Source organism: Lagenorhynchus albirostris, chromosome 12 (assembly GCF_949774975.1).
Source record: "Lagenorhynchus albirostris chromosome 12, mLagAlb1.1, whole genome shotgun sequence".
Taxonomy (NCBI): domain Eukaryota; kingdom Metazoa; phylum Chordata; class Mammalia; order Artiodactyla; family Delphinidae; genus Lagenorhynchus; species Lagenorhynchus albirostris.
The window spans coordinates 56,940,819-56,968,654 of record NC_083106.1 but is presented as its reverse complement, the minus strand read 5'-3'; the positions used below and the strand labels follow the sequence as shown (position 1 = coordinate 56,968,654).

General features: G+C 40.7%; 1 protein-coding gene across 1 annotated transcript in view; it reads right to left on the bottom strand.

Moving 5' to 3' along the window:
* Window positions 1-3,213: 3,213 nt before the first annotated feature.
* SIM1 (SIM bHLH transcription factor 1) overlaps window positions 3,214-27,836 on the bottom strand; it is a 65,946-nt gene continuing 41,323 nt past the window's right edge. The window contains exons 10-11 of the mRNA XM_060167805.1: window positions 6,021-6,423; window positions 3,214-3,944 (exon numbers count right to left, since the gene is read on the bottom strand). Of these exons, the coding sequence (XP_060023788.1) occupies window positions 3,214-3,944; window positions 6,021-6,423 (1,134 nt within the window). The remainder of the gene's footprint in view (window positions 3,945-6,020; window positions 6,424-27,836) is intronic.

Genomic DNA, 27,836 nt, shown 5'->3' with positions numbered 1-27,836 from the left:
GGATAGCACCCCATGAAATATTCTAGTCCTATAAAATATAATCAAAAGAGAATAAATGAATTTTCTGTATAATACTGAAGGCAAATCATTTATTGCACCCTGTCTCATATTGAATGTCACACCAGCCCTGTGTTGTATTATCCTAAATCAGGCAATCACAGTTTAGAAAAAGCTAGTCCATTATATTCAGCACAGTATGACAAAAACCTGTGTGACACACCTAAATGTCTGACCTGTAGTGATTGTGACATTAATATTATGCATCCAAATATAATACATCAAATCTGTATATTCTCAATAATAGTTTTAACTAAATTTTCCCAAGGAAGATGGGGAAATATTCATTTATTTCTTTGGTCATCCAAATTTTTAAATTAGGTAGGGCAGACAGGTAAAATGGGATACAAAGATACTCCTACTATTACTAGAAAGCATGAGGTTTGCATCATCTAATGAATGGTTACATATTGTTCTAATAATTGGATATAACACATTTTTATGAATCCCCAAAGTGATATAAAAATCATACTTCTCTATTTCAGTCAATTCTCAGCATTTAGCAAAGTTACGGAAATCAAGTATTAAAACTAAAGCCAATTTAAGTCTAATTTTAAATGGGAACATACACATACATATATAGGCATTATATGTAATGTAATAAAGCTGCTACCATAAAATTATTGAGACATAAATTAAATAAATAGGTTGTGTTTGAAACTGGATCAATCTACCAAAAATTTAATCAAGATGTAATTCAGTTAATTCTGTCTTCACTTAAAAATATTGGTCATACCATTTTAAAGAGCATTATTCCTTCTGACTACCCCCTAATTGTAGAGTTCATAATTTATTTCTTTCATCAGTTAACTATCTTCCATAGGAAAATCCCACTGAAATTACTATGACAGTGTTTTCTTTCATATCAATTCATTTTTCTTGATTCTTAAGATTCCATTTCTTTTATACCATCTGTCCTTGACATTTTTGGTAGAATGTGTATCCATTAGTAAAATCCATCTGTGTAGATTTCCTTTCCAAAATGCTCCATATTCTTGAGATATCTGTGCCTTTGAACCATTTGTCCATCTACAGAATTCTGCAAAAACTTTAGCATTCAGAAAACCTTACTTCATGTTGCAAATTGATCAAAAATCCATTTTAAGTGCTCCAGGGTTTTCCATAAATACTTTTGCTTGTATGGTTCAAATTTTAGTTTTTATTGTTCTTTTAACATTTTTGAAAGTATATATGATAACCACTAACTTTCTCACTCACGTGCACCTTTTTCATTTACAGCACAAACGTTGCTGTCATACCCAAGAGCTATTTATTTAATTTTATGTAGCCTCCTTTCTCACATACAAACAACCATATTCATCTCTCAGATTACCATCATTCAGATTGTCACCTGCCTCTGGACTGCCAAATAACTGTGTTAAATGATGAAAATATACTACCAATCCCTGAGTGTTCAATGTCATGTTCTGTCTTCAAAATGTAAGTTCTAATACCTCCCTCCCCCCTTCCATATGGCAAGAGTTTCAGGCATGGGACTCCTAGAAAATATTTTCTATAAAATTTCTCTAATCACTTATGTCACTTTGCTTTGATTACTAGAGAATGATGCATTATAAATCTTACTTATTTTTCTTCTCCCTCATCAGTTTCTACCATCTATACCTCGGCTGAACTAGAAAGTTGATTGTAACTATAATATGCCTAAAAGAGCCCATGCACCTGCTTAAGTTTCAAAGCATCTAGACCTCTGTATGAGTGCAGGTAAGCCAGAATGATGAGCCTTGACAACTCACAGCAGAGAGATAACTGGTTAACAAGTTCAGTGCTGCTGCAAGAACGAACCACAGACCCTTGGAACTTTAGAGCTGCCATACAGATAAAGAAATTGGGGCCCAGGTGTGGTCAGTGATACATCTGTGCTCCCAAAATAAGTTACAGGCAGGGTCAAACTGGAACTCAGAGATCTCTGCATCTAGTCTGCTGGTCTTTCTACTGTATCACATGAACTCGAGACCAAGTTTGTTTTTGCTGTTTACAAACAATATGGAATAATGAACGCTTTGCCTGTTCCTTCAGTCAGAGTACTACTTGTACCCTTCTAACCACCTGTCTGTCAGCCTAGGCTTTTATCTTAGACCCTCTCCTGAGGCTTTCCACATGTCCCATTTGCACATCTGTGCTTTGAAATGTGTTCAAATACACTGCTGTCATGTAGCATTCACTGGTTTCCCTTAGTTTTGTGTGTGTGTGTGTGTTTTTTGCACTTATCAGCCTTTTTTTCTTGGTGAATTAGTTTGAATTTTTATTTGGTTAGTTTTACAAGCCCCAAATATGTTGATTATATATGCTGACCCTGAACTTGTTTGTTTTGAGATATCATTTCATTTTTCTCTGCCTCTGGCCTTTCCATCTCTACTAATCTATTTCCAGTTGGGCACACCAGGCTTTTGATATGTGTCCCAATATCTCAGTGTTTTTACTTAGAAAAACCCTTACCGCTATGTCAGTGTGATCCTGTTCTTTGTCTAACTCAAAAGTAAGGTGAAAAATCACCACTTCCTGATTGCTTATAATGGATGCCAGGTGAAAACTCATTCTTGTATCATATCCAGAACCATTTCCCTAATTTATGCCTGAACGAAATGAGCTGGATGGTTGAAACCACAAAGAAGAAAGCAGTTTACAAGATATATCTCTTTCTTAGTTATTTTGGGAATGGAAATTTCTTTAAGATGCTTAATGCACTAGGGTTAAGGAAACTTACCCACTTGGGGTATATTTATGATATATAGTCTATATTTCCATATGTAAAGTATATATAGCAGTTTGTGGAGAGTGATCTGTGTGTATGAAGTTCACTGGATCATCATAATGATTGCTGTCATCCATCGGTCCTTTCATGTGATATATATGCTCACTTAATACTACACAAGTATTTTTCAATTCAAAATTTATCTATCCTGGTTCCCATATAAATAGAGGGGCAATTTGTATATTCACTTTAGCTCCATTACCTGTGTATAACCCTGAATGCCAGTGCTGTTATCTTTGATTTCACAAGAACACATGTCAAATACCCAGTAACTTAAATTATCCACTCTAACAATCTGTGGCATTGTAAATGCTGGTAATGGGGCATTAAATGATAAATATGTTTCAGAGATCCTTAAAGAACAAAATCTTTTAGAAAAAACATCAGCTTCCATTGGTTATTATAACAGATGTTCCCTTGTGTCCTTGTGCTGGATCCGGCTGCATCCGTAGATGGGAAGTTACATCAAAGTGTGAGCCATTACAGCCCAAGGAATAGTTTCTAATAGTTTCGCTATCATATAAGTGCTCCAGGGCGTATCCAGTTAATGTGTAAGCATGCTTATCAAAATACTGCCGGTGAGAGCCAAAGCAGTTTGGAGAGACGGCAGGGTGGTCTCCTGCCGTCTGATGAGGAGACATATCCGAATGTAGATAGTCTTTAGCTAGGATCAAACTGGATTTGGAAATGCGATCTGAATTGGGACTACTTATCCGCGACAGTGCTGTGGGACTGTTGTCGTAGTCATTTTCGCGGGGGCTCAGCATCTTTCCCTCTCTCTGCTGGATGTGGTCACATGGTGAAGTGTTGGCAAGAGCGGAGCTGTGGCAGACTTCGCCTGTCGTTGGGGGCTGCTGGTAGTTTGCAAAACAGAAGGAGTGTTTTTTCCCAGCTCCATTAATGGAAGCCAGTTGGTCTGGGGGGGCTTTCCTCAGCTGCAACCTGTTCTCTTCTTCTTTAATCATTTGCTGGGTGGCTCTGATCAGAGTTTCGATTTTGCTAGGTTCATGTGGGCTACTTTGATACTGCTCAGTGCGATATCGGTCACCTGATTCGCTGGCAGACCCAGGGTCTGGAGAACTGACCACACTATCTTCATCCCAATGACCTCGCCCTAGAAATTAGAAAAAGTAAAAAGTAAGTGGTCTCAAAAATCACCCCCAGTATTGTAAGTGTATTTCTTTTTCCTATTAAAAGAAACCTTATATTTTTCCATTTTAATATATGCACCGATATTTGAAACAGACACAGGCTCACATGACAGTGTCAACATATTGTCCTGGAATTCATAGTTCTCAGTGGCTTTTAAGTGCAGATGAAGTTTATAACATGTTTTCTAGAAGGTAAACCTTGTTCGTGGGTTGTGAATGCCAATTAGCAAGACAGTAAAGTATGTTTATACTTGTCCATGGATGCACATCCCTGGACCTGTCTGACTGTAAATAATAAAAGAAAAATACATAGGATTTGGTTTCTGTTATTGTCTAGAGAAGTGTTATGTTGAAGTGATGCTTAGACAATGCTTTCCATTGGGTTTGAGGAAGATGATGATATAGGCTGGACTAGTTTCTCAATTCCAACTAATCACCTAAAATGTTAAAATTGCTACATGTTTCTTAAGTAGAGTTACAATAAAGCTCTAACATTAGTAATTAAACTATTTGAAGTTATTAAACTATTTGAAGGTTTAAAATATGTATACATACTCATATAAGAGTGTGTGTGTATATGTGTGCCTGGATATATACATATATATATATATATATTTCCAATTAAAAATATAAACATTGCCTTCTCAAATCCAGTGGTAAAAAAAATCTGTTTCACACATAATCATACAGTAACCCTGATATTGCTTCTGAAATAAGCATAAGTATTTTAAATGTTAATAACAACTTGTTCTGGGAAACAAGGAAAGAGATCTAATATGGAGGAAAAGTGCATCTAAAATATTATTCCATAAATTACGTTATTCTCAAAACAGTCTGAAGAGAGAAGAGAAACAGGAAGGGACATATGAAAGCTGTAAACTGCTTAATGCAACAGAGAAGCCTGGGATCACACTAGTCATTGCTTTCCTTTTCCCTTTTCTTCTCATTTTATTTCTAATATCTTCCTCCTGACCATGTGGGGGGTTAAGGCAGGATTTTCACTTCACTCCATTCTTGGGTAAGCAATTGCCCTTTGCCCTGGGTTTTCATTCCCAGGCTACCAAACTAGAGAAATTCAAAGTAAAAGCAGAAAAATAGAAAGCAAAAATGGAAACAAAGCAAAACCATTCATAGGAAACAGTAAGTGCCTAGGGGGTATGTGCAGGAGACTTCTATGTGTGAGAACAACAGTGTCTGGGACATTTCTTATCCTAGAGACACAGCAAGAAGAGTAATAGCACGGCCATTGGATCCACCTTAGTGTCACTGACTTTTAAGAAAATGGGAAGGGTTTTCAAGACCTGCCTGGACCTAAGCTTGGAATGGACAGAATGAGCTCTCCCTGACCAGTTTACATTGAAATGGACAAAGAAGACCATTAATAACACTAAAGGCTTTAACTGCAGCGCCCATTTCTGTGTGTTTGTAGAGCCGTGTAATAATCCCAAGGTGAAAATCCCCATGGGTCCCACACCTCACTGCATCCTCAACTCACAGAGGATACTGTGGGTTGCCATGTAATGGGGGAAGGGGACAGTTACTGGCTTTCATGCCCAGAGGACCAGGGAGGTTAAAACACCTGTGACGTGAGCGATCGGCCATAAAACAAAGGCAGGCCTCCCCAACACGCCAATAGTGCCCTCATTGAGAAACCCTGCTAGATGAGCCCCAAACTACTCCGGTCCACATTGGAAGGGTGAGAATACAGAAGAAAATAATACACAGGAAATTTAGATGCATACATACTACAAGTTCAATAGACTTAACAATTCACTTTAATTTCTTTACTCTTTTTTTCCTTGGTGTTAAAATGGGAATCATGTTTACTCGCCTGCCCGAAACAAATGTATTTAGCAAACATCAGCAACATTAATACACCTCAAAAGAGTGGATTTGGTTTTTAAATTCCCATTGGTTAGAGTTTCTGATTTGCAAATTCAAGGAGGAAACCATTGGGTGGGGATCACTCCAGGGTCAAAGCTGGACTAGGATAAATCTGCCCAGAGGCGCAACGCTGGAGTCGCTGGAGCCGCCCTTACCGTGGATCCTGTGGACCGAGGCGATGTGAGGCATGCTGCTCTCATAAGCTTCTCTGCTTTCCGGGGAGGCCTTGGTCAGGGGCAAGGCTGCGCGAGAGCCCCACCAGGGCTCCCTCCCCGCCTGCGGCGCTCCCAGGAAGTACCTGCCTGCCTCACACCGGCCGCCCTCGCAGGCCTGGGTGTGGAAATGCCTCTCCTCTACCAGCCTGGAGGGGTCGAGCGCGAAGCCGTAGCAGAGAGAGCCGCGTTCCGAGAACTGCCTGTAGGCGCACGACGCGTCGTGCTGAGAGCCCGGCCGGTCCGCGGGGTCCAGCAGCTGCGGGGAGGCCGCGTCTGTCAGAGGACTGCCGCCCCACTGGCTGTCGTGATCAGATTCAGATCTTTCCGCGGGAAATCCCGAGTACTGAAACCGAGAGGGTGAGAAAAGTACATTTCAAAAGAAAGCAAGAAGGGCCGGCCTCCCTGGTGGCGCAGTGGTTGGGAGTCCGCCTGCCGATGCAGGGGACAGAGGTTCGTGCTCCGGTCCGGGAAGATTCCACATGCCGCGGAGTGGCTGGGCCCCCGTGAGCCATGGCCGGTGGGCCTCCGCGTCCGGAGCCTGTGCTCCGCAACGGGAGAGGCCACAACAGTGAGAGACCTGCGTACCGCAAAAGGACAAAACAAACAAACAGAAAAAAACGAAAGAAAGAAAAAAAAAAGGCCCCAAGGTCTGAAAGCACCCTTAAGATCATATTGGGCTTAAGGCACCAAAATAAGACCCTATCACCACTCTGGACACCCCTGACTTGGATCACCTAGTCAGTCATGGTACTGCAAAAGACAATCCTTTCGGCTGCCGGAAGGAGGAGATAAAACTAATAATAACAAACATGGACTGAACTAAACGCCAGGCACTGTTGGAGGTACTTCCTGTGAATTACTCCGCATAATTCTTACAAGCGCTTAAGTGGAGATATTAGTAACCCATTATATGGATAGGCAAGCTAGGGCCCTAAGAGCAGAGATGATTTGCCCAAGACCACAGGGTGAGCAGGTGGCAGAGCAACGATTCAAGCCCAAGTTCTCCATCACTACACAAATGGTACTGCCAAAGGGAGAGTCCAAGAGAGCACCATATTTTATTCCTATTGACTTTTCACATTTTTTCTTACTTAAAAAGCAATACAAAAATAAGTTTTACGGCTTCATACTGGACTGTTAGCTCTCTGGGGGCCATGCTGGATACATGGCAAGGTAGTGAATAAATGCTTAACTTAATTCAGTCTCAATGTGACTTTGGAAAAGTCTTGCCCCATATAAGCTAGGCCTGTTCACTAGGATGTGTTTCTTGCTTTCTAAAGTGAAACTTCAAATATGCACAGGCTCATCAGGACAGCACAGCTGCAGGCTGTTGTTGGAATCACGCTGCTCACCTGTTGCCAGAGTATTTGGTCAGGTGCTTGAAAGAAAACAAAAAAGGCTCTGAGGACCTCCCTAGGAGGTTCGCTCAGTTTGAAGTTCCTCAAGAGCCACTAAAATCAGTAATAGAATCATTTCTACCCGTTTTTGGTTACCTAATGCCAAACACAATTCTAGGTACCATAGAGAGTTTACCTGCTCTAATAATAATAGACGTCATTTACTGGGAACTTACTGTGTGCCCAGCAATATGCTAACTACTCACTGTATATTATATCAATGAATCCTTATAACCATCTGGACAGTAACACAGCTCCATTTTATAGATGAGGACACTGCATCACTGAGTTTTAATAAGATGCCACAGTCTATCTGGTCTCAAAGGCTGCACTCTAAACCGTGGTTTTACACTTGAGAGAAAATACTGGTAAGGAAGAGAGGAGAAAAAAAAAGTTTCAACGTTAGAGAGATTTCCAGAAAAGTGGCAGGAGCTGCTTTACAGTCTCAGGAACCAAAATATAAATCCAAGTCCATTCTACATTCTCTTTCTTAGCCCCAAGAAGAAAGAGGGACCGGCCCGTGTGGTGGTGAGAAAGTGGGGAGGGAGAGGTGACATTCCCAGGCTCCAGTGTTCTTCACCTGTCACACACTAATTGAGCAAATTTGACCAATGATGAATTCTTCACAGGACAAGGCAAACTCTCCCCTTCCTACTAGCCCCACCCTGAACAAGAGGAAGAATCCCCAGCTCTTCCCAGCTCAGTGCAAACAAGCAGCTCCTCCCAGGGTCCCTTTCAGCCAGGGAGATGAGGTATAGAGGCTCCTCTGGGGCAACTCCAAAGTACACTGATAAATACAGCATGCTTAGGACAGAGTTCCAGCCAATTCCAGGTCCAAGACTTTTCCATGACCATTTCTAATATTACTTTAATTATTTTCCAAATGTACATATGGACTATCAGCATATTCCATCAAGAAAAAAAAAACCCAGGGCTTCCCTGGTGGCGCAGTGGTTGAGAGTCTGCCTGCCGATGCAAGGGACACGGGTTCGTGCCCTGGTCCAGGAAGATCCCACATGCCGTGGAGCAGCTGGGCCCATGAGCCATGGCCGCTGAGCCTGCGCGTCCGGAGCCTGTGCTCCACAATGGGAGAGGCCGCAACAGTGAGAGGCCCGCGTACCGAAAAAAAAAAAAAAAAAAACCAGAAAATATCAATTCTTTCCCGCAGGCCTGTAGGATGGACACATCGAGGCACCCCGAGCTCCATTTCTCCACCTCACGCCTCCACCTGCTATCTGCCTTTTCTCTCCGTGAACAACAACCTCTCTTTTCATAAGATGCCACCTTCACTTTCACCAAGCGGGGATTGCCACCCTCTCTCCTTATTGAGTGGGGACCAAAGTGCTATCCATTTGCCCTTTGGTAGCACCATCCATGTGCTTGCCTAGGAAAAATTCAGATCATCAGTGCTATTCCACACTAGGAACTGCCCAGACTCTGCTTGTTTTTATAAAAGTATAAACCAGACCTATTTCTGAAGTACTCCAGTCAAGACTTTTGAGCCCTGTTGAGAGGGGGAAAAGCCTTCCCTGAGTGTACCTGGGAAAGTGCTATTGGCGCAGCAGAGAAGAACATTCTGTCCTTCGCTGACAAAGAAAATTCAACATGAGGCAACCCTGGCGTACCTGAGGTACACATTTCAAGAGCACCCAAAGAAGAATTTGACAGATAAGCCTCTTGTCGATAATCAGGAAACCACCGCAGCAAGGGCATTGCCCTTCAAGCAGGCAGAAGTTGGGTGGTTCAGTTAGACTGAGCCCTCCCACTGCTTTAGAGGTACGGAGGAAAAGCCTAGCCGTAAATCTTTGTTTTTTAAGAGAAGGCCTGTAAACTTGAACCTGTGTGCACCATCAAAACTGTGAGCTGCAGACTTCCCTGGTGGTCCAGTGGTTAAGACTCCGTGTTTCCACTGCAGGGGGCATGGGTTTGATCCTTGGTCGGGGAACTAAGATCCTACATGCCACACGGCACAGCCAAAACAAAAAAACAAACAAAACAAAACCTATGAGCCACGTCCACCCTTTAAAACAGATCACACTCTATTAACACTACCACCCCATAATTTGATCTGAAATAGTTCAGGTGTTCATTAAGTATGTGAGAAATGAGAGAGGGCAGAAAGGGAGGAAGGCAGCCAGGCAATATATGCAGCGTGTGAATGAATGCTGCATGCGAAGCCGCCCAGTCTCCCTTGCAGCTGCATTTGCTACTTAATGACATGTACAGTCGTGGGCAAGTGATTTGATTTCTTTTGTCTCAACAGGAAAATGGTCATGATGATACTTAACCTACCAAAGCCTGAACCAGAGTTGGGACCATTTAATGGAAGAGGCACAAGGGACAGGGAGCCAAGAGGACTTGGTTCCAGGGACACCCTCGCTAGTAACTCTCAGGGAAACCTCAGGAAAATTGCTTCCCTCAGCTGTAGAATGACATAGAGGGTTAGATTAGTCTTTCTTTTTTTTTTTTTTTTGCGGTACACGGGCCTCTCACTGTTGTGGCCTCTCCCGTTGCGGAGCACAGGCTCCGGACTCGCAGGCTCAGCGGCCATGGCCCACGGGCCCAGCCGCTCCGCGGCATGTGGGATCTTCGCGGACCGGGGCACGAACCCGGGGCACGAACCCGCGTCCCCTGCATCGGCAGGCGGACTCTCAACCACTGCGCCACCAGGGAAGCCCTAGTCTTTCTTGAACTTCTCTTTCAGCTCTAATATTCTATATGATATAATTATTGTTATCCTTTCTACTGTTGAAACATATGATCCCTATGCCTGTTCCTATATTTCACTTATTTAAAGTAGATAATTAGTTAGAACTATAATCCAAGACCAAGAATTTTTATTGTCATGATTATAAGGGAAAGGTTATGATGTCAGTTATAATTTTACTACACTATCAATTTCCCCCCAAGTATCCCATTATGACACAAGTTTTATAGGGATAATGAGGTATTTTGGTCAATAAATCATTCCATTCTAGAGGCTTCTGAGCAGGAAGGATAATGGCATCCATTTGAATCTGAATCTCTTCACACATCTTCCCCCAAGAAACTATAAGTTCATCACGGAGCACTGATTAAATCACACGTGACCCATGTTATCAGCATTACTAGGAGGCAGGGAATATGCCAAAGTTCAAATTACTTATAAGTTAAAAAAAAAAAAAAAAAAGAAAGTCCAACAGCAGCTGCTATGAGCCTGTGGGTACAGAGAGTAGAGTAGGGTACCGAGATGTTTAAGAGACTACATGAAAAAGAGAGAGAGAGAGAGAGAGAGAGAGAGAGAGAGAGATTAGGACATAGGCAAAATGAAGACAGTTATCCTCTGAAAGAAAAGCACAAGTAAATGCCAAAATATGAAGACAAGTCAATACTTACTGGCTCTCAGTACTGGCCACAGGAAAGGGATCCAAAATCAAGCAAAATCCAAACTGGCACCCTCAGACAAGTGTCATTTCCATAAAAGAAGACTAGCATCTAGAATGTACAAAGAACTCCCAAAACTCAACAATAAAAAACTAAAATGTGCCCAAGACATGAAGACACATTTCACCCAATAGGTAAAGAGATGACAAATAACCACATGAAAAAATGCTCAACATCATTAGCAATTAGGGAAATGGAAAATTCAAACCACAATGAAATATCACCACATACCTATTAAACTGGCTAAAATAAAAAATAGCGACAATACCAAGTGCTGACAATGATGAAGGAAAACTGGCTCACTCATGCGTTACTGGTAGGAACGTAAAATGGTATAGCCCCTCTGGAAAACAGCTTAGCACTTTCTAAAAAACCTAAATGTGCACCTACTGTATGCAATCCTGGACACTTTTTCCAGAGAAATGAAAATTATATTCATATAAAAACCTATAGGGACTTCCCTGGTGGCGCAGTGGTTAAGAATACGTCTGTCAATGCAGGGGACACGGGTTCGAGCCCTGGTCTGGGAAGATGCCACATGCCGCAGAGCAACAAAGCCTGTGCGCCACAACTACTGAGCCCGTGTGCCACACCTACTGAAGCCTGTGCATCTAGAGCCTGTGCTCTGCAACAAGAGAAGCCACCGCAGCGAGGAGCTCACGCACTGCAACAAAAAGTAGCTCCTGCTCACCGCAACTAGAGAAAGCCCACGGGCAGCAACAAAGACCCAACACAGCCAAAAATAAATAAATAAATTTATTAAAAAAAACAAAAACCTATACATGAATGTCTATGACAACATGTTTTCCCACTTCCAGGTCCTCTTTAACTGTTCCCTTTCTTTTTAAAATTATTTTTAATTGTGGTAAAATACACATAACATAAAACTTTCAATCTTACCCATTTTTGTGGCATTACGTATGTCCACATTCCTGTGCAACCGTCACCACCACCCATCTCCAAAACTCTTTATCTTGCAAAACTGACTCTACTCGTTAAACAATAACTCCCCATTTTCTCCAGCACCTAGAAACCACCAAGCTGCTTTCCGTCCTTCTGATGCTGATGTCTTCCTGACAGAGGAAAAACAAACGAGCCCCATGAACCTCCAACCTGGCTTGGTGTTGGGGCTTCCCAGAACCTAACCACCTCAGAGATCTTTCTGAAACTCTCATCTAATGATGTCCTTCTCTTGCTTAAAAACTTTCTTCTTTTTTTCTGCCTTTCTGTCTATGCATCAAATAGCATGGTGATACCACCTACATAAAGCTGAAACTATAGGAGATACAAGGAGAAATATCCTAATAGTAAGAGACTAAGACACCACTCTCAGTATGAGACAAATAAAGTAGGTTAAAAAAAAAAAAAAGAAAACAAGAAAAGCTACAGAAGACTTAAAAAACAAAATCATAAATGTTATGGCTATATATCAAACTTTATATATAATAAAGAATAAACCTCAGCATACATGAATAATCATCAAAATTAATCAAATATTAGGTTACAAAGAAAATTTCAGTAAATTTCACCAAGTAGAAGTATTATAAACAACACTCTCTGACCACAATGAATAACAAATAGAAATTAAGAACAATTAAAAAAACAACCAAAAAACCCTTCCACCTGAAAAAAACCCCAAACTATTAACTCCTGGGGAAAATAGGCAAATAAACCATAAACTACAGAATTTCCAGGAAAAGGATAATGAAAATACTACATATCTGGATTTATGGGATATATAGCTTTAGATATCTAAATCAGTAAAAATGAAAGAATAAATCTAAATTCAATTCTCAATTCAAAAGCTAGAAAAATAACAAAAGAAACTAAAAGAAAGCACAAGGAAAAATGGTCAAAAGACATAGACTATTCACAAAAAATAGTAAAATAGCCTTAAACATATGAAAAGATGTTTAACTTTTGAATAAGATAAATGCAAATTAAAACACTGAGATACTATTTCTTAACCATCAGATTAGCCCAAGTTCAAAAGCTCGACAACATATTGTTTGGCAGAGTGTGGAGAACAAGGTACTCCCTCACATGCATCGGTGGTGGAAATGTAAACTGATACAGCCGCTATGGAGGGGAATTTGGCAACAGCTAACAGAAACGGCAGTTTCCCGCTCCTAAGAAACCATTACACCAGGCAATATACATTGAAGTAGTAAGGTGTCGTTAAAGAGGCATCATATATGGAACCTATTATAAGATGGTTCAGAAGAAATAAATAATAAGGGCAGACGGGAAAAGACCCAGAGAATATGATAAAGCAAATATGGCAAAATGTCAAGCCCTGATGAACCAAGGTTTAGTAGGCAAAAATACTTTATTGTTCTTGCAATTTTTCTTTATGTATAAAATCTTTTTTTTTTTTTTTTTTTTGGCCGTGCCACACGGCTTGCAGGATTTTAGTTCCCCAACCAGGGATGGAACCGGGCCCTGGCAGTGAAAGCACCAAGTCCCAACCACTGCAATGCCAGGGAATTCCCTCAAAGTAAGTGTTTTAAAATAAAAAATCCTACATAGCAAACATATCTTATTTTTATAGAATGATTAGGGAAAAGACTATTTTTTTTAAAACTTATTTTTCTGAAGAAATAGAGACATGCTCTGATAAAGCTATAATTTAATTAAATATCTTTGTTTTCATTAACGATTAATATTTTGTGCATAAAAAATGTAATTTTAAGGTATCAACTAGGGATTCCAGTAGAAACCGCACTGAACTCAAATATGGGAGGACCCTGATCTATTATCATCCAACATGACTTGTACAAAAGATCACCTCCTGTGGGCTTTGAGTTTTCCATCTGCAGAATAGGAACAGACTACCTGCATTATATGATTACAGGGAAGATCAAATAAATAATACGTATCAAAGTACTCTTAAAAATGCAAATGTTGGGGCTTCCCTGGTGGCACAGTGGTTAAGAATCCACCTGCCAATGCAGGGGACATGGGTTCAAGCCCTGGTCCGGGAAGATCCCACATGCCGCGGAGCAACTGAGCCCGTGTGCCACAACTACCAGAGCCCGTGCGCCTAGAGCCCGTGCTCCGCAACAAGAGAAGCCACCGCAATGAGAAGCCCACGCACCACTGCGAAGAGTAGCCCCCGCTTGCCGCAACTAGAGAAAAGCCCACGCATGGCAACAAAGACCCAATGCAGCCAAAAATAAAATAAATTTTAAAAAAATGCAAATGTTACAGATACGTATGTATTGTGTAAAGGTCCTTGATTAACGACTTTCACTTTGGTGGACAGGAATAGTTATATCACCATCTTGTAAAAATGATTTTTTTCCCTAGACTGTATTATTTAGAGCAGGGGTCCCCAACCCCCAGGCCGCGGACCAGTACCAGTCCAAGGCCTGTTAGGAACCGGTCGCACAGCAGGAGGTGAGCGGCGGGCGAGCGAGTGAAGCTTCACCTGCCGCTCCCGATTGCTCGTGTTACTGCATGAACCATGCCCCGCCCCCAGGCACCCTCCGTCCGCAGAAAAACTGTCTTCCACGAAACCGGTCCCTGGTGCCAAAGAGGTTGGGGACGGTTGATCTAGAGGCCATATTTTCAGTCCCATCCTACAGACATGCCAGAGATAAAACATGTATGTTAAAGGATAAAGAAATCCACATCTCTTGTGAAGAAAAGGGAACCCTTGTGCACTGTTGGTGGGAATGTAAATTGGTGCAGCTACTATGGAAAACAGTATGGAGGTCCCTTAAAAAACAAAAAATAGAACTACCATATGGCCCTGCAATCCCACTCCTGAGTATATATCTGGGAAAAATAAAAACTCTAATTTGAAAAGATACTTGCACCCCAATGTTCATGGCAGCATTATTTACAATAGGCCAAGACATGGAAACAACCCAAGTGCCCATCAACAGATGATCTGTTTAAGAAGATGTGGTGTATATTTACAATGGAATATTACTCAGTCATAAGAAAGAATGTAATATTGCCATTTACAGCAACATGGCTGGACCAAGAAAATATCATATTAAGTGAAGCAACTCAGACAAAGACAAATATTATATGATATCACCTATATGTGAAATCTAAAAAATAATGCAAACGAATCTATATACAAAACAGAAACAGACTCACAGACATAAAAAACAAACTTATGGTTATCAAAGGGAAAAGGTGGGGGATAAATTAGGAGTATGGGATTAACAGATATAAGCTATTATACATAAAATAGATAAGCAACAAGGATTTACTGTATAGCACAGGGAACTATATTCAAAATCTTATAACAAACTATAATGGAAATAATCTGAAATATATTATATATACATATAACTGAATCACAATTGCTGTACGTCTGAAACCAACACAATATTGTGAATCAACTATACTTCAATATAAAAATTTTTTAAAAAATCAACATCCCAGCTGCAAAAAGAAATCAGGCCACTGGCCAATCACTTAAACATTAGGGCCTTTTCTTCCAAATGCTCTGATTTTCAAAGTTGAACTGCTCTTTGGTACCAACGATTCTTATCACTTAAACTTTGACTAAAAGCCCACAGATCTGTTTTAAGGGTGGAGAGAGAGTGACACTCATGATCGATTAGCTAGCTGGAACCTGTGGTTGGTTCTCCTAGCAATTGTTGATATCTAGACTATTTTCAGGTAAAACAAAATCACATTTTAGGAGCTATAGAATATCTGCTCTTCTTCCTTTGAAAAGGTAACAACACTTCCTCCTTTGTTTAAAGCTAAGAAACTGAATGATTCAATTCCCTATTTTAATTAGGTTACATCAACAAAGAAAGTTCACTGAAACTAATTTTTGGTTAATTTTGCGGAAATCTCTGTTTCTCTTTCTTAGAAAAGTTGTTACTATTATGAATACTCTGCACCTTAATTTACCCCTATTTCTTATTTAAAATTTAATTTTCAAAACAGGCTTTCATATTGGTAAATTTAAAAATGAGTCAGGGGACTTCCCTGGCAGTCCAGTGGTTAAGACTCCGCACTTCCACTGCGGGGGGCGCGGGTTCCATCCCTGGTCAGGGAACTAAGATCCCACATGACGCACGGCCAAAAAAAAAAAAAAAAAGAGTTAGACGAAGGATGCCCTGGTTCTAATAACTATGAAACCAAATGCCACCCACCAAAGGTGGGCTAACGTTGACTGGCAAAGAGCTTGGATGCCTGCCAGAAATGGATGTCAGATGCCAGCCACATCCCCCAGCTCCTCTCTGAGATTCAGGGCTCATGAAAGAATCATTCTTTCTAGAAGAGACTGATACCTCATCCGGTTAAAGGTCTGAGCCATCAGCTGGGGTTTTATATGCATTCAATGGGAACTATTTATAATAATTCATTCTATGATTCATTCTAATATTTATTGAGTACCTAGTATTTGCAAGGCAGTGTGCCAAGTGATGTGAGAAATACAGCCCCACCTTCAAGGTGTTCATATTAGGAGGGGTATAAATAACCCACAGAACATAACGTTAATACAAGTTGAAAAATGGCAAGGGCCTGAATGAAGAAAAAAACAGTACCGTTTAGGAGTTCAAAGAAGGGAGCTATCACTCTCTTTTAACATTGTAGCTGCTTGGGAAGGGAAAGTGAACTATGACTAAGAGGCAATTTACCTTATGATTTGCCTATGCTAACTAATGCCCATGACAATAACGATAGCTACCATTATCAAATACTTGCTATGCTCTGGTCACCATACTGAGATCCCACAGACATTATCTTACTAAATGCTCACAACATCTTAAAAGTATCATTAATCCCTTTCCTGATGCAGCAAATGAAGCTCAAAAAAAAAAAAACAAAACAAAAAACAGAACTGCCCAAGTTCACATGATTAGGAAGTTTAAGAGGAGAGATGCAATTCCAGAGCCCTTACTCCTTCCAGAATCCTGGACTCACCTAGACTTAGATACCTAGATAACAAAGACAGCAGTATCCTACCCTCTATGCAGGAATGGATCTCAGGTCCCTAAGCATGTTCTTACAAAGGGGTTTTTCTCCAACCTCTACACCCCAGTAGACCAACACCACACAGCCTCGGTTACATCCTCATAGCACTGAAGCGTTCTTCCACCACAATTACAACACAGATATTCCCCTTTTGAAAACAGTCATGAGATTCATTCCTGCCTCCAGAGCATGTTCCAGACAGGTGCTCTGCATTCATCTGGATGTGGCGGCAGCAAGCCAACTCAGGAAAAACACCAGATGTCCCAACAATAGATGCTACAGTTATCTACTTTTATTCTGGCAGCTCACTGAGGTTTTTATTTTTATCATTTTTAGCTGTAAAATATAGAGAGAGACCCTCTTATGGTAAAGTCCTGTTTTCCATGAAAAACTTTCACTCTATCGGGCATGAGCAGCTTTCCTCTTGATTTGTATCTGAACCATGAGAAAAAACATCACAGATGCAGACTGCATTGTACTAAGAACATATGCATGCTTTTAAATCACTTTTATCTTACTTTTTACTAATGTAACCCTGAAACATAAAATATGTCCTTTTTTTTTTTCATTCACTGTTATGGGAAGAACAGATGGTAAAAGGGTTAGATTAAAGTAATACAGCATGTCCATTAAAATAACCCCCACTGCTGGGGATGCTTCCCTTGAACAGGAGTCGTGTTTACTGTAAAGAACGGCTTTGGCTTACACACATTGGAAATTGCCGGGGGTCTTCTCAACGATAAACATAAGGGTAAGAGAAAAACTAATGTCAAAATCAAATGCATTTTAAAATGACAATTATGCAAGTTATTTTGCTAATCTGGGAGGCGGACTGAAAACATTTGCCTGTGATACTGTAACTCAACAGCAGTCAAATAATAGATTCCATTTCTGACTTGAAAAATTTTACTACCTAGAAATTGTAAGAAAGGAAACCTTCAAGAAAAATTAGAGAATACATTTTAAAAGAAAAAAATATCCATCTTGAGTCACATTCCAGAGTCAAGGATGGCTTCACTAGAGGAACTGAGCAATAAATATTTCCATTTACACTGTAAATAATTAGAAAGCAAATACTGACTCAAAATTCAATTCTTAAAAATTTTAAATATTTTGGCCACTTCTCCCCTCAATTTAGAAAATGGTATAAATTGTCAACTTCTCAAAATCAATTTTTAAGAATGGTTCACAAGATTTTCACTCATTATTGTTATGATTTGCTCCACTTACAGTATAATCTGTTATTTATTGTGATGTTGTTTTTACCTTTAATCCACATTTTAGTTATTTTTAGTTCAAAGAATATTCTGGTGAGAAATCTTTCATACCTGTAAGTTCCTGATATATTTCATGAAGTAGAAACATGAGAAGTTTTTTAATATGCCTCAAATGTGGTTTGAAATGACTTAGGGCTTCTCTTAATCCAACCCCCCACCAACAGTTACAAAAATGTTCCTGGGATTTGGTTCACTCATTTTTCTCACAGAAAAGTAAGCATAGTCGACATCTCGTTGGCTGTCAGGTTGACATGCAGCTGGAAGGGAATCAGCACTCGGAACCAGAGGCCAGTTTTCCTCCAGTGTAACTCTATAAGGACTCTCCTATAGGGTTCCATATGGAGAGAGCTGTTCCCAACCATGAAATCCACAGTCCACATCCTCTTATAAATCCGAAGGTAAAGTCCTAAAGGCTGGCAGGCATCTTCATTGCACTGAAGATTTTAAACAGGTAATAAACATTTAATTAGGCCCTTTATGTCCTGGCACACACAGCTGTAAATGATCAAGAATATCCCAACTTGCATAGGTAATGTAGAAATGGCTCTAGCTCACTGGATAAATCCTGGGTTTCCAGGACCAGTAGCACTAGGTTTAGTGGTAATCTTCTTCCATGATGGGCTTTGAGCATAAGCCAGAACCACATCCATCTTTTCACTGATACTCTGACTCACTCTCTGATTTTTCACATATAAGTGGCAGATTACATGGGCTTGAATTAGATGGATACAGGTGGCGCCACCTGCTCCAACCCCTTACTGCTGCTTTATTTGGCCTTCCATTGGTTTATTCTGAGTTTGGACAAAGGACGGCTGACCAAGCTGCTCTTGGCAGTGTCCTAGAACTGGGCCAACAGATTGGCAGGCGTATTACCGGCCTTCTGCATACTAAAAGAGGAGATCTATCAGATTTGTAATTTTGTAAAAAGAAACTGAAGCTCAAAGGCCCTCTACTGAGTTAATCAATTTCAAACTGGTGTCTGTAAATGGAAGGATGGATCTACCTTCTCATCTTCTAAGCCAAGCACAGTAAAATAATAAGGAAAACTAAAAGAGCATAAGCTAGCTATTAAATAATATACATCCAGACCTTGACCTTCCAGGAAAACACTGCAATTCAGTGTGCTACAATATGCTTAAAGAAGTTTCCTAAAAATCTGTGAAAGACGGAAGAATTAAAGAAATCTCAATTTCTTAGACAAAGATATCCAAATCCAACTTCCTTAACTCTACAAAGGTCCCATTATGAGGGGGTCAGATCCCACCAAGCACTGTCAAATAAGGCATTGCTGTCTTTAATTTCACTATTTAGTTTTAATAAAATTTGATTTTATAGGTTTTGTTAAAATAAATTTCCCCAGGCACATTTTGATGGTGGATTCAGCCATTCCCCCTTCTCCTCTGTTCAGCTGCAGAGCAGAATCACAAATCCCAGCCTTCATTTCCATTAAGCCAGAAGCAGAGGCGTTCCATCTGATTTAGCACAGCTGCTTCGCCCACTGCTCAATGTCGTTTTGGACACTAACTCTCCCCTAGATCCAAACCATCCTACATTATGAAACAGAGATGTGTTTAACATGAATTATGCCTTATAGCCAGGGATCTGGGGAGATGAGAGGTAGGCTGCAGCTGTGCTTTGGTGGGTGGGTAGGATTTAAGAAGCTCAGCAGGAAAGGTGTCCTTAGGGCAAGTACACAGCTAGAATGGAGAATTGATGTGGTGGGGCTAGAGGTGGCTGGAAGAGGCAAAGACGTAGCCTGGGCCGATTGTGGAGATCAGACTTCATACTATAACCAACACTGAGCCTCTGTAGGTTTTTAAGTAGGGCTTGGGGTGGGAGGTACACGATGTAAATGATATTTCAGGAAGCTCACTCTGAGCAGGAATGCTCAGAGACTGAAAGGACAATAAGGAGGGATGAAGCAGTCTAAATGTGATGTCCTGCTCTGAAGAGCCTGGAACGGGACAAAGACAGTGGGGATCAGGTAGAGGAGGAGCTAAGGGTCAAGACACACCATGAAGGAACATTACCCTCACAAGGCCTTTTGTGTTCAAAGGTCAAAAACCAAACCAACTAAACAAAGAAACCCAAAATTTAAGACTTTTCCCTTTCTTATGGAAGAAATCGATCCCTCCTAGATATAAAGGTGTAGCACCGAAAATGCACATAGATTATTAAAGAATAAGAGAGTGATCTAGAAAGTGTCTACTGGGCTTCCCTGGTGGCGCAGTGGCTGAGAGTCCACCTGCTGATGCAGGGGACATGGGTTCGTGCCCCGGTCCGGGAAGATCCCACATGCCGCGGAGCGGCTGGGCCCGTGAGCCATGGCCGCTGAGCCTGCGCGTCCGGAGCCTGTGCTCCACAACAGGAGAGGCCACAACAGCGAGAGCCCCGTGTACCGAAAAAAAAAAAAAAAAAAAAAAAAAGAAAATGTCTACTGATCATGGAAGTGGGCCCTGGAACTAGGGCTGAGCCCATAAACAAAGACAGGTTCCTGAGATGGAAGACAGAGCCAAATGGCATTTCTTGTACAGACACTCACATCAGGGCAGTTATTTTGTAACCAAAACACACATACACACACAGAGCTAATATCAGTTGTCACCTCTCTCCATGGTTGCAATGGAGATCACAGTGGAGACGTGGAGACTAGAAAGCACACTTCAGGACAGGATGTGGACAGTTCTCTTCCCTAGAATGTGAGCCAGAGAGTGCTCATTCAAAGTTTTACTCTTGAAAGAGCCTCTAGATTCTACCACATGTAATTCCCCCTCAGCAGGTAGGTGTTTGATTTGTACTGCAAGATTTTGCATTTGTGAAACCATCCTTAGGTTGTTTTTCATGTGTATCTTTTGCCTCTTTACATAGGTTATAAATTCCATAGTAGCAGAATATTTTCCCTACTTGGGGTTTTTATGTCTCTATAGGCAGCCAGCTAAGTATCTGCATAATTTTTTAATGTATTTACTTATCCATTCATTCATTTCATTCACATTTAGAGAGTGAGTATGTGGAGGACACCATACTAGATGCTGGGGCAAGGTTGGGGGTGGGTAATGAAGTAGACATGGTTAACTACTTTCAAAGATATTATAGTCCAAGAGAGGAGATCTGACATATCTAGAAGGCAGTAGAAGATAGATTATTATAAATGGAGGCACAAGGGAGAAATATAACTCAGTTATATTTCATGAAAGAGGCAGCATTCAATCCAGGCCTTAGAAGATAGTCAGAATTTTGAAAAATAGAGGCAATGCAGGCAGAAGTAAATGCATAAGCACAAGCATGGAAGCAGGAAAGGACAAGGTGTTCAGCAAATAGTGAGCAGAGAAGTCTGGCCAGATCAGAGGGTGCAGGTAATTTAGGACCCAATTATAGGTGACCTTGAGTGACAGCTAGGACTGTGGCAAGTCTCCAAACACTGATCAGTGGTCTTTTAAGGTCAATCTGAGAAGCAGGGAAGACTGGAGAGGAAAATTTTCCAAAGTGGAGAGAAAATTAAGATGCGCTGCACTCCTCCAGAGTGAGGGAGCTCCTGGGACACAGGCAATGGGAGAAGAAGGGTAAATGGGTGAGGGGGGGAGAGCACAGCTAGAGATGGAGCATGAGTCTGGTCCTTGAGGGTGCACCCAAGGGGTTCAGGGCTTTATTAACTGTCAACCTGCAGCTCACTGCAAACCTTGAAAATAGGAATAAATCTGAACCTGCTGGAAACTCCCCATGGCATGAAGGTCTCTAAGCTTATAGGCTATTGGTTCTCTCACTGTCAGCCCCCAATTCCCTCCTCCAGTTCACTGATGGAAGGACAGGTGAGCCCCCAACACACACCACCATAGCTACACCACTGCCAACACATGCCTTTATCACCTACATACTATGCTGTGTTTAAATTATCCGTTTACATTTTTATCTCCCCCACTGAATATGTAAGCCTCTGCGGAAAGGGCTGTCTACCCAGGTCATCTCCTCTCTCCTCTGTTTCTTCATCCACCTATCTTATCCACTTCACCTTGGTGGGCTCATCCTCAATTCATTTACCCACTCACTCAATATGTCCTGAGGGCTTTTGGGTGCCCAAGGCAACCTTGTTATCAAGGGTAACATCTCCTGTCCTCAAGGATCTTAAAGTCCCCATTTACTGCCTCCAAATTTTCTTCCTTTCATCTTATAATTTTTGCAAAGTCTCATTCATGCCACTTTTTTTCATTTTTTTCTTCTCATTGGTCTTTTCCTATTCAATGAAGTCCTGCTGCCTAACATATAAATCTAATGTGACTAAACACAGCCATCTGTTTATTTCAATTTGTGTGAGATTTGTCATCATTGGATTCTCGCTATTGGGAATGCGTTTTACACAACACATAGCATTATATATCGTATGTTTTAGTAAACACCAATGAAACAGTGTTGTTTGTGATATCTGCCTCCTTGAGTAAACTATTTAGCAAGAAAGTATATCATCTTTTGGTCCTATTTCGAATCCCATATACCTAGTTATCTACCATAAATGGTTACCTTACCTTTACAAATATTTATACTATCGTGCTCCCAAGCAAGGTGAAGGACAAAGAAGTTCCCTGTAATGGCAGGTAGACTGTCCTAGAAGCAACCATTTTTGCCCGGCCCCATTGTTATTTCCTTCCATCTCATCACCCATTCTATCCATCACACCTCCTAAAATGTCAACTTTCTCTGCAGACTCACTTAATCAGACCGTTCCTTGACCTTGCACATCCCCTCAGCAAATTTGTGTGTGCTTTTTAGCAGACTTCACTGGCGTATTTCAAACAAGGCCCCAGGTTCCTCCTGAAACCCATGTGGCTGAGTGAAGAGAGAGAAGCAGGGTAGTGGAAGGTAAATTTGGGGGTATAAGGAGGCTGATTAATGGGGAGTCTGCCCCTCCCCCAACCACGTGCCAAGGGAATGGAAAGGCAGCTGCAGGGGCCTGGAGGTCCCATGACCAGCCACATCTTACAATTCCTCTCTAAAATGTTGGTCTTGCCTCCCCAGTGAGACCAGGGACATGGTTCCTTAAGGGCCCACCTTTAGCATTTTAGTGCACATAATAAATATTTAACTAAATGCAAGAGTTGGTAAAAACCAAAGTACAAATCTATAACACAGAGGTCTCACCTTACTGAGTGAAGTGCTTTCTAAAATAATACTTAGAGGTTTATTTATGAAGACAATCTAAAAAGACCGTAAGTGTCCACTTTAATAATCTCCTGAGATTTCTATAGAAGAGAAGATATCTGAAGTTTAGACATGGCCAGAAAATATAAACAAGCCTGTAGTATAAGAATTTCAGAGAAGATAACCTCTTTTTTTTTTTTTTTTTGCATGATGCATTAAAGTTTTTGTCATTGGTAATGGTCAAGGATTACATGTTTTCATTTAACATAAAACATGAAATGAAGGACATCTATCCTGGTAGAGATAAAATTACTATGTGTAAGGGAAAACTACACTTGAGAAATTCTCGGTCCTTCTGTTCTCTGTAGCCTAAAAAGTCAGCATAGCAGTCACTGATGTATTTTTTTTTGAGGCCAGAAAGAACCTTTGCAGGGAGAGAGTTTCTACCTTCACCAAAAGGAAACCAGATTGCTGGCAGTGAAAATTAAGAGGGTTCTGTGGGATTATTTAAAGTAACAGATGTGAAGTTAAACCTGCAAGTGTTACAGTGTATCTGTAACAAGAGATTAAATATTTTCAGGTTTCAGAAGCATACATGGTTTTATGCATGCACTGTTATTACAGAATTATATAGTGTATTGCTTATTACTGACTAGGGAAAAAGCAAGAGGAGGACAGAATGATGCAATAAAACCAGAGGGCACGCACTGTCTCTAATAAACGTAACAACTATAAACATGCCAAGAGGAGAAGTTTAAAAGGAAACTGGAATCAGGAGACAGTTTATTCATGATTGACGTGGCTAAACTATGGCAGGATAACTTCCAACTGTATTAGAGTAGCCATGACTAGTTCCAAAAAAATAGGTGAAGAAGACTAGCAATTGCTGCTAACAATTGCTAGAGATAAGATCTGAAAAATAAATTCTATAAGCTCAATATTTCTAATTCAACAGAACTGTGAAAAAAATAAGTTGCTATTTTCATGAATATAAACTCAATAACAATAAAATACAACTGTCATAGTGGTAAGATAGCTCTACAGCAGCACAGTAGCTAGCTGCAGAATCTTTGGAAGTTATCTATAATATTTCTTACAACAATTTTTCCAAAACCATTCAAAACAATTCCATTTTGACCTCTCTTGTCCCGAGTAATACATAGAGGTACAAAGGTGATTCAGTCTTTCATTAAGTGACTATAATATAATCAAGTTATTCCCAAGGGCATCTCATACCAGGAGGGGACCTGAAAGTTCATCTACTACTGCAGACAAACTCGGTGATGGTAGCGCATTACAATTTGTGCATGTCTCACGTCTTCAAATAAGGGTGCCTAGATAATTCCAAAAAGCAATGTTGCTGTTTGCCATGCTTCGAACGTCCGTTAGAAATTTCTAGATATGCCTAATATATAATAGAGCAAAGAGCCTAATAAATAATATTGATAGAATCATTAAATCACCATTTCATAACTAATAAAAGGTACAAGATGTTACCCTACGAGCTCAATTTTGCTCTGGAAATGGCCTCTTGAAAAAACCTGAGGAGAATTTGCATGCTAAAAACATGTAAACATGGAAATAACAAAAAATAAGATTTTTCTCTTTATTTTTGAGAAGAGGCAAAAGCAGCTAAAATTAAATACCAAGCAAAGCTTGACCATTCAGTGAATAAAAATGTATTTATTATGGGTCTGTGAAAATATAAAGGGAAATTCAGTGTGTGTCATTAACTAAAAAATGTAAGCTTTAAAATATAATTTCAAAATAAATCTATAACGATCAAAATACATCTACGACGAGAAGAAGAACAAGAACCAAGGATAAAAATAATTTTATTCATCCTTCCTCTACGATGCTTTTCACTTCAGCTGAGAACTTTAGCTCAGACCTTCCTAGACTCACGTCAAGACTACTAAAACGAGTATCTCGAGTAGTCTGCCTTGCTTCCACCAACTTAATGCTCTCATTTCCTGTTCAAAGCCTTTACAGGTTTTCCACACAGCAAAATCTAAACTCCTTGGCCTAGTAGATATTGGCACTAATCAATGAATGCTTCCAAACATATAACCCCTTGGCCTTATCCACAGGGACCTACCCTACCGCACTTCACCCAAAGGCCCAGTCACACTAACAGTGTGTTCCTGCATCTCTTCAGAATCTTGGTTTTTCTGAAGTGTCCTCTCCTTTCCCTTATGTGCATATACCTGAATTCTACCCTCAAAGCCAGGTCAACACCCTCCCCAGTCATCCAGGCTAACACGACTCCTAAAGCCTTTTGTATACATCATCTTCTATACACTCCTTATCCTAGTATATAACTTATCATTCCAACTGTACTGCAACACTCAAGGGCATTTCTTATACCATTTCTTTATATTCTAGCACCTTCTACCCAACACCTACCCTCTACCCTCATTCATCACAATGGCCAGTGTAGCATCTTTCTGATGTAGGCACTCAGCTAGCATTTACTGAGTCTAAGACACATAAGAGCAATGGTGCAAGAAAACTGAAGAATGAGTACTCCTTAATAATATAAGGGTGGGACTTCCCTGGTGGCGCAGTGGTTAAGAATCCGCCTGCCAATGCGGGGGACACGGGTTCGAGCCCTGGTCGGGAGGATCCCACATGCCACAGAGCAACTAAGCCCGTACGCCACAACTACTGAGCCTGCGCTCTAGAGCCCGCGAGCCACAGCTACTGAGCCCGTGTGCCACAACTGCTGAAGCCTGCGCGCCTAGAGCCCGTGCTCCACAACAAGAGAAGCCACCGTCATGAGAAGCCCATGCACCGCAACAAAGAGTAGCTCCCGCTCGCCACAACTAGAGAAAGTCTGTGTGCAGCAACGAAGACCCAATGCAGCCAAAAAATATAAATAAATTTTAAAAAAATAATAAAAGATAATAATATAAGGGCAATTTGGACCAAATAAGACTTTTGAGAAGCTAAATTATTTTTTTCTTTAAAATTTCTGAGGATTTAGAATCCAAGATGGTGGTACTGAGTTGTTTTCTTCCAGCAGAAACAGATGAGTTTGCCCTGGATGTCACGCTTTTCCACTGTGTCCCCAGAGGACCCTCTGCTCACCCCATGACAATTCACTGCAAAGACTGTTCCTTTTTCTGTCTACACAAGTGGCTCCTCGAAAGCAAGACTGTGTTCCGTTTCTGATTTCTACATATTAGTAGCCCATGTACTAGAAACTCAGTCAATGATTGACCTAGCACCATGATTATCTAAAGCAAACATAATTAAAGAATAAGCTTTACTAGGCACATAAATGTTAAGTGAACTTAATTCATGACTGAGACTTCAAATGAGACATAGGGCCAAAATTCTAAGGATTACATTTATATAAGTATTAATCACAAAAATGAACACAAAAAAGTCAAGAGAAACCCTATGTTGATATATGTGTGTGCATGTGACTGATTTTTATAGATACATCATAGAATATTTCTAGAAGAAACCACCATTTTGGAGAGGGAAAAGGAGGAAACAGTGGGTGATTTTCTACTTTCCACTCTTCTGCATTGTTTTTTTTTAAAACTATGAAACATGTACAACTTTCAAATTAACTCCTCCCCACATAAACACAAGGAGCAGTCTAATGTCAGTTAAAACATTTTTTTAAAAATGTGTAGGTGGTCTACAATTAGAGTAAACTAAAGAAATTTTAGACTTAAGAGCTGAGCATGAAAGAAAACATAGGCAATGAGGTTTTGGAAGTCCAGTGGGGAGATTTTGTTTTTGTGGCTTAATTTCTATATAACAACAGACAAACTCCTTCTTAACTTAGTATTTCCTAATTTAAATTCTCCTTTCATCTAAGTGTCCAGCACTCCTATCCATATAAGGATAGAATTACCCAAAGGAGTAATTCATCCTTCCAAGTACTAAAAAGAGACAGTAAAACTCTTTTCCCAAGGTATAAGATAGTAATAAGAAAAGCTGCTCAGATATTCAATAAAAAGAAGCAACTCCTCCTCCATAGTGACTTGAACTAAAATGCACTTTATAAGTAACGTGCTCAGTCCTCATAAAAGAAGGTGTACATTGAAAAATGTCCAGGGCTTCCCTGGTGGTGCAGTGGTTGAGAGTCCGCCTGCCGATGCAGGGGACACGGGCTCATGTTCCGGTCCGGGAAGATTCCACATGCCGCGGAGCGGCTGGGCCCGTGAGCCATGGCCGCTGAGCCTGCGCGTCCGGAGTCTGTGCTCCGCAACGGGAGAGGCCACAACAGTGTGAGGCCCGCGTACCGCAAAAAAAAAAAAAAGAAAAAAGAAAAAAGAAAAATGTCCAGGCATCACACATCTACTCCCCTCCCTTTTGTCAGGGTAAAGAAATCTGGTCTCTGTGGCACCAGACATCAGTCCCTTGGGGCCCATGATCTTCTCACCTTCGCACACCAAGCTGCTAAAATAATCTAGCAAATAGTAGCTTCTTAGTGACCATTAGTTCAATGAATGACATTTCCTCAAGCAGTGCCCACTTGTAGAAGTCAACAGAATAATATAGCTCTGATAAGTAAGAAAATAATAGTTTCTGGACCCACTGGTTTGCCATTTTTA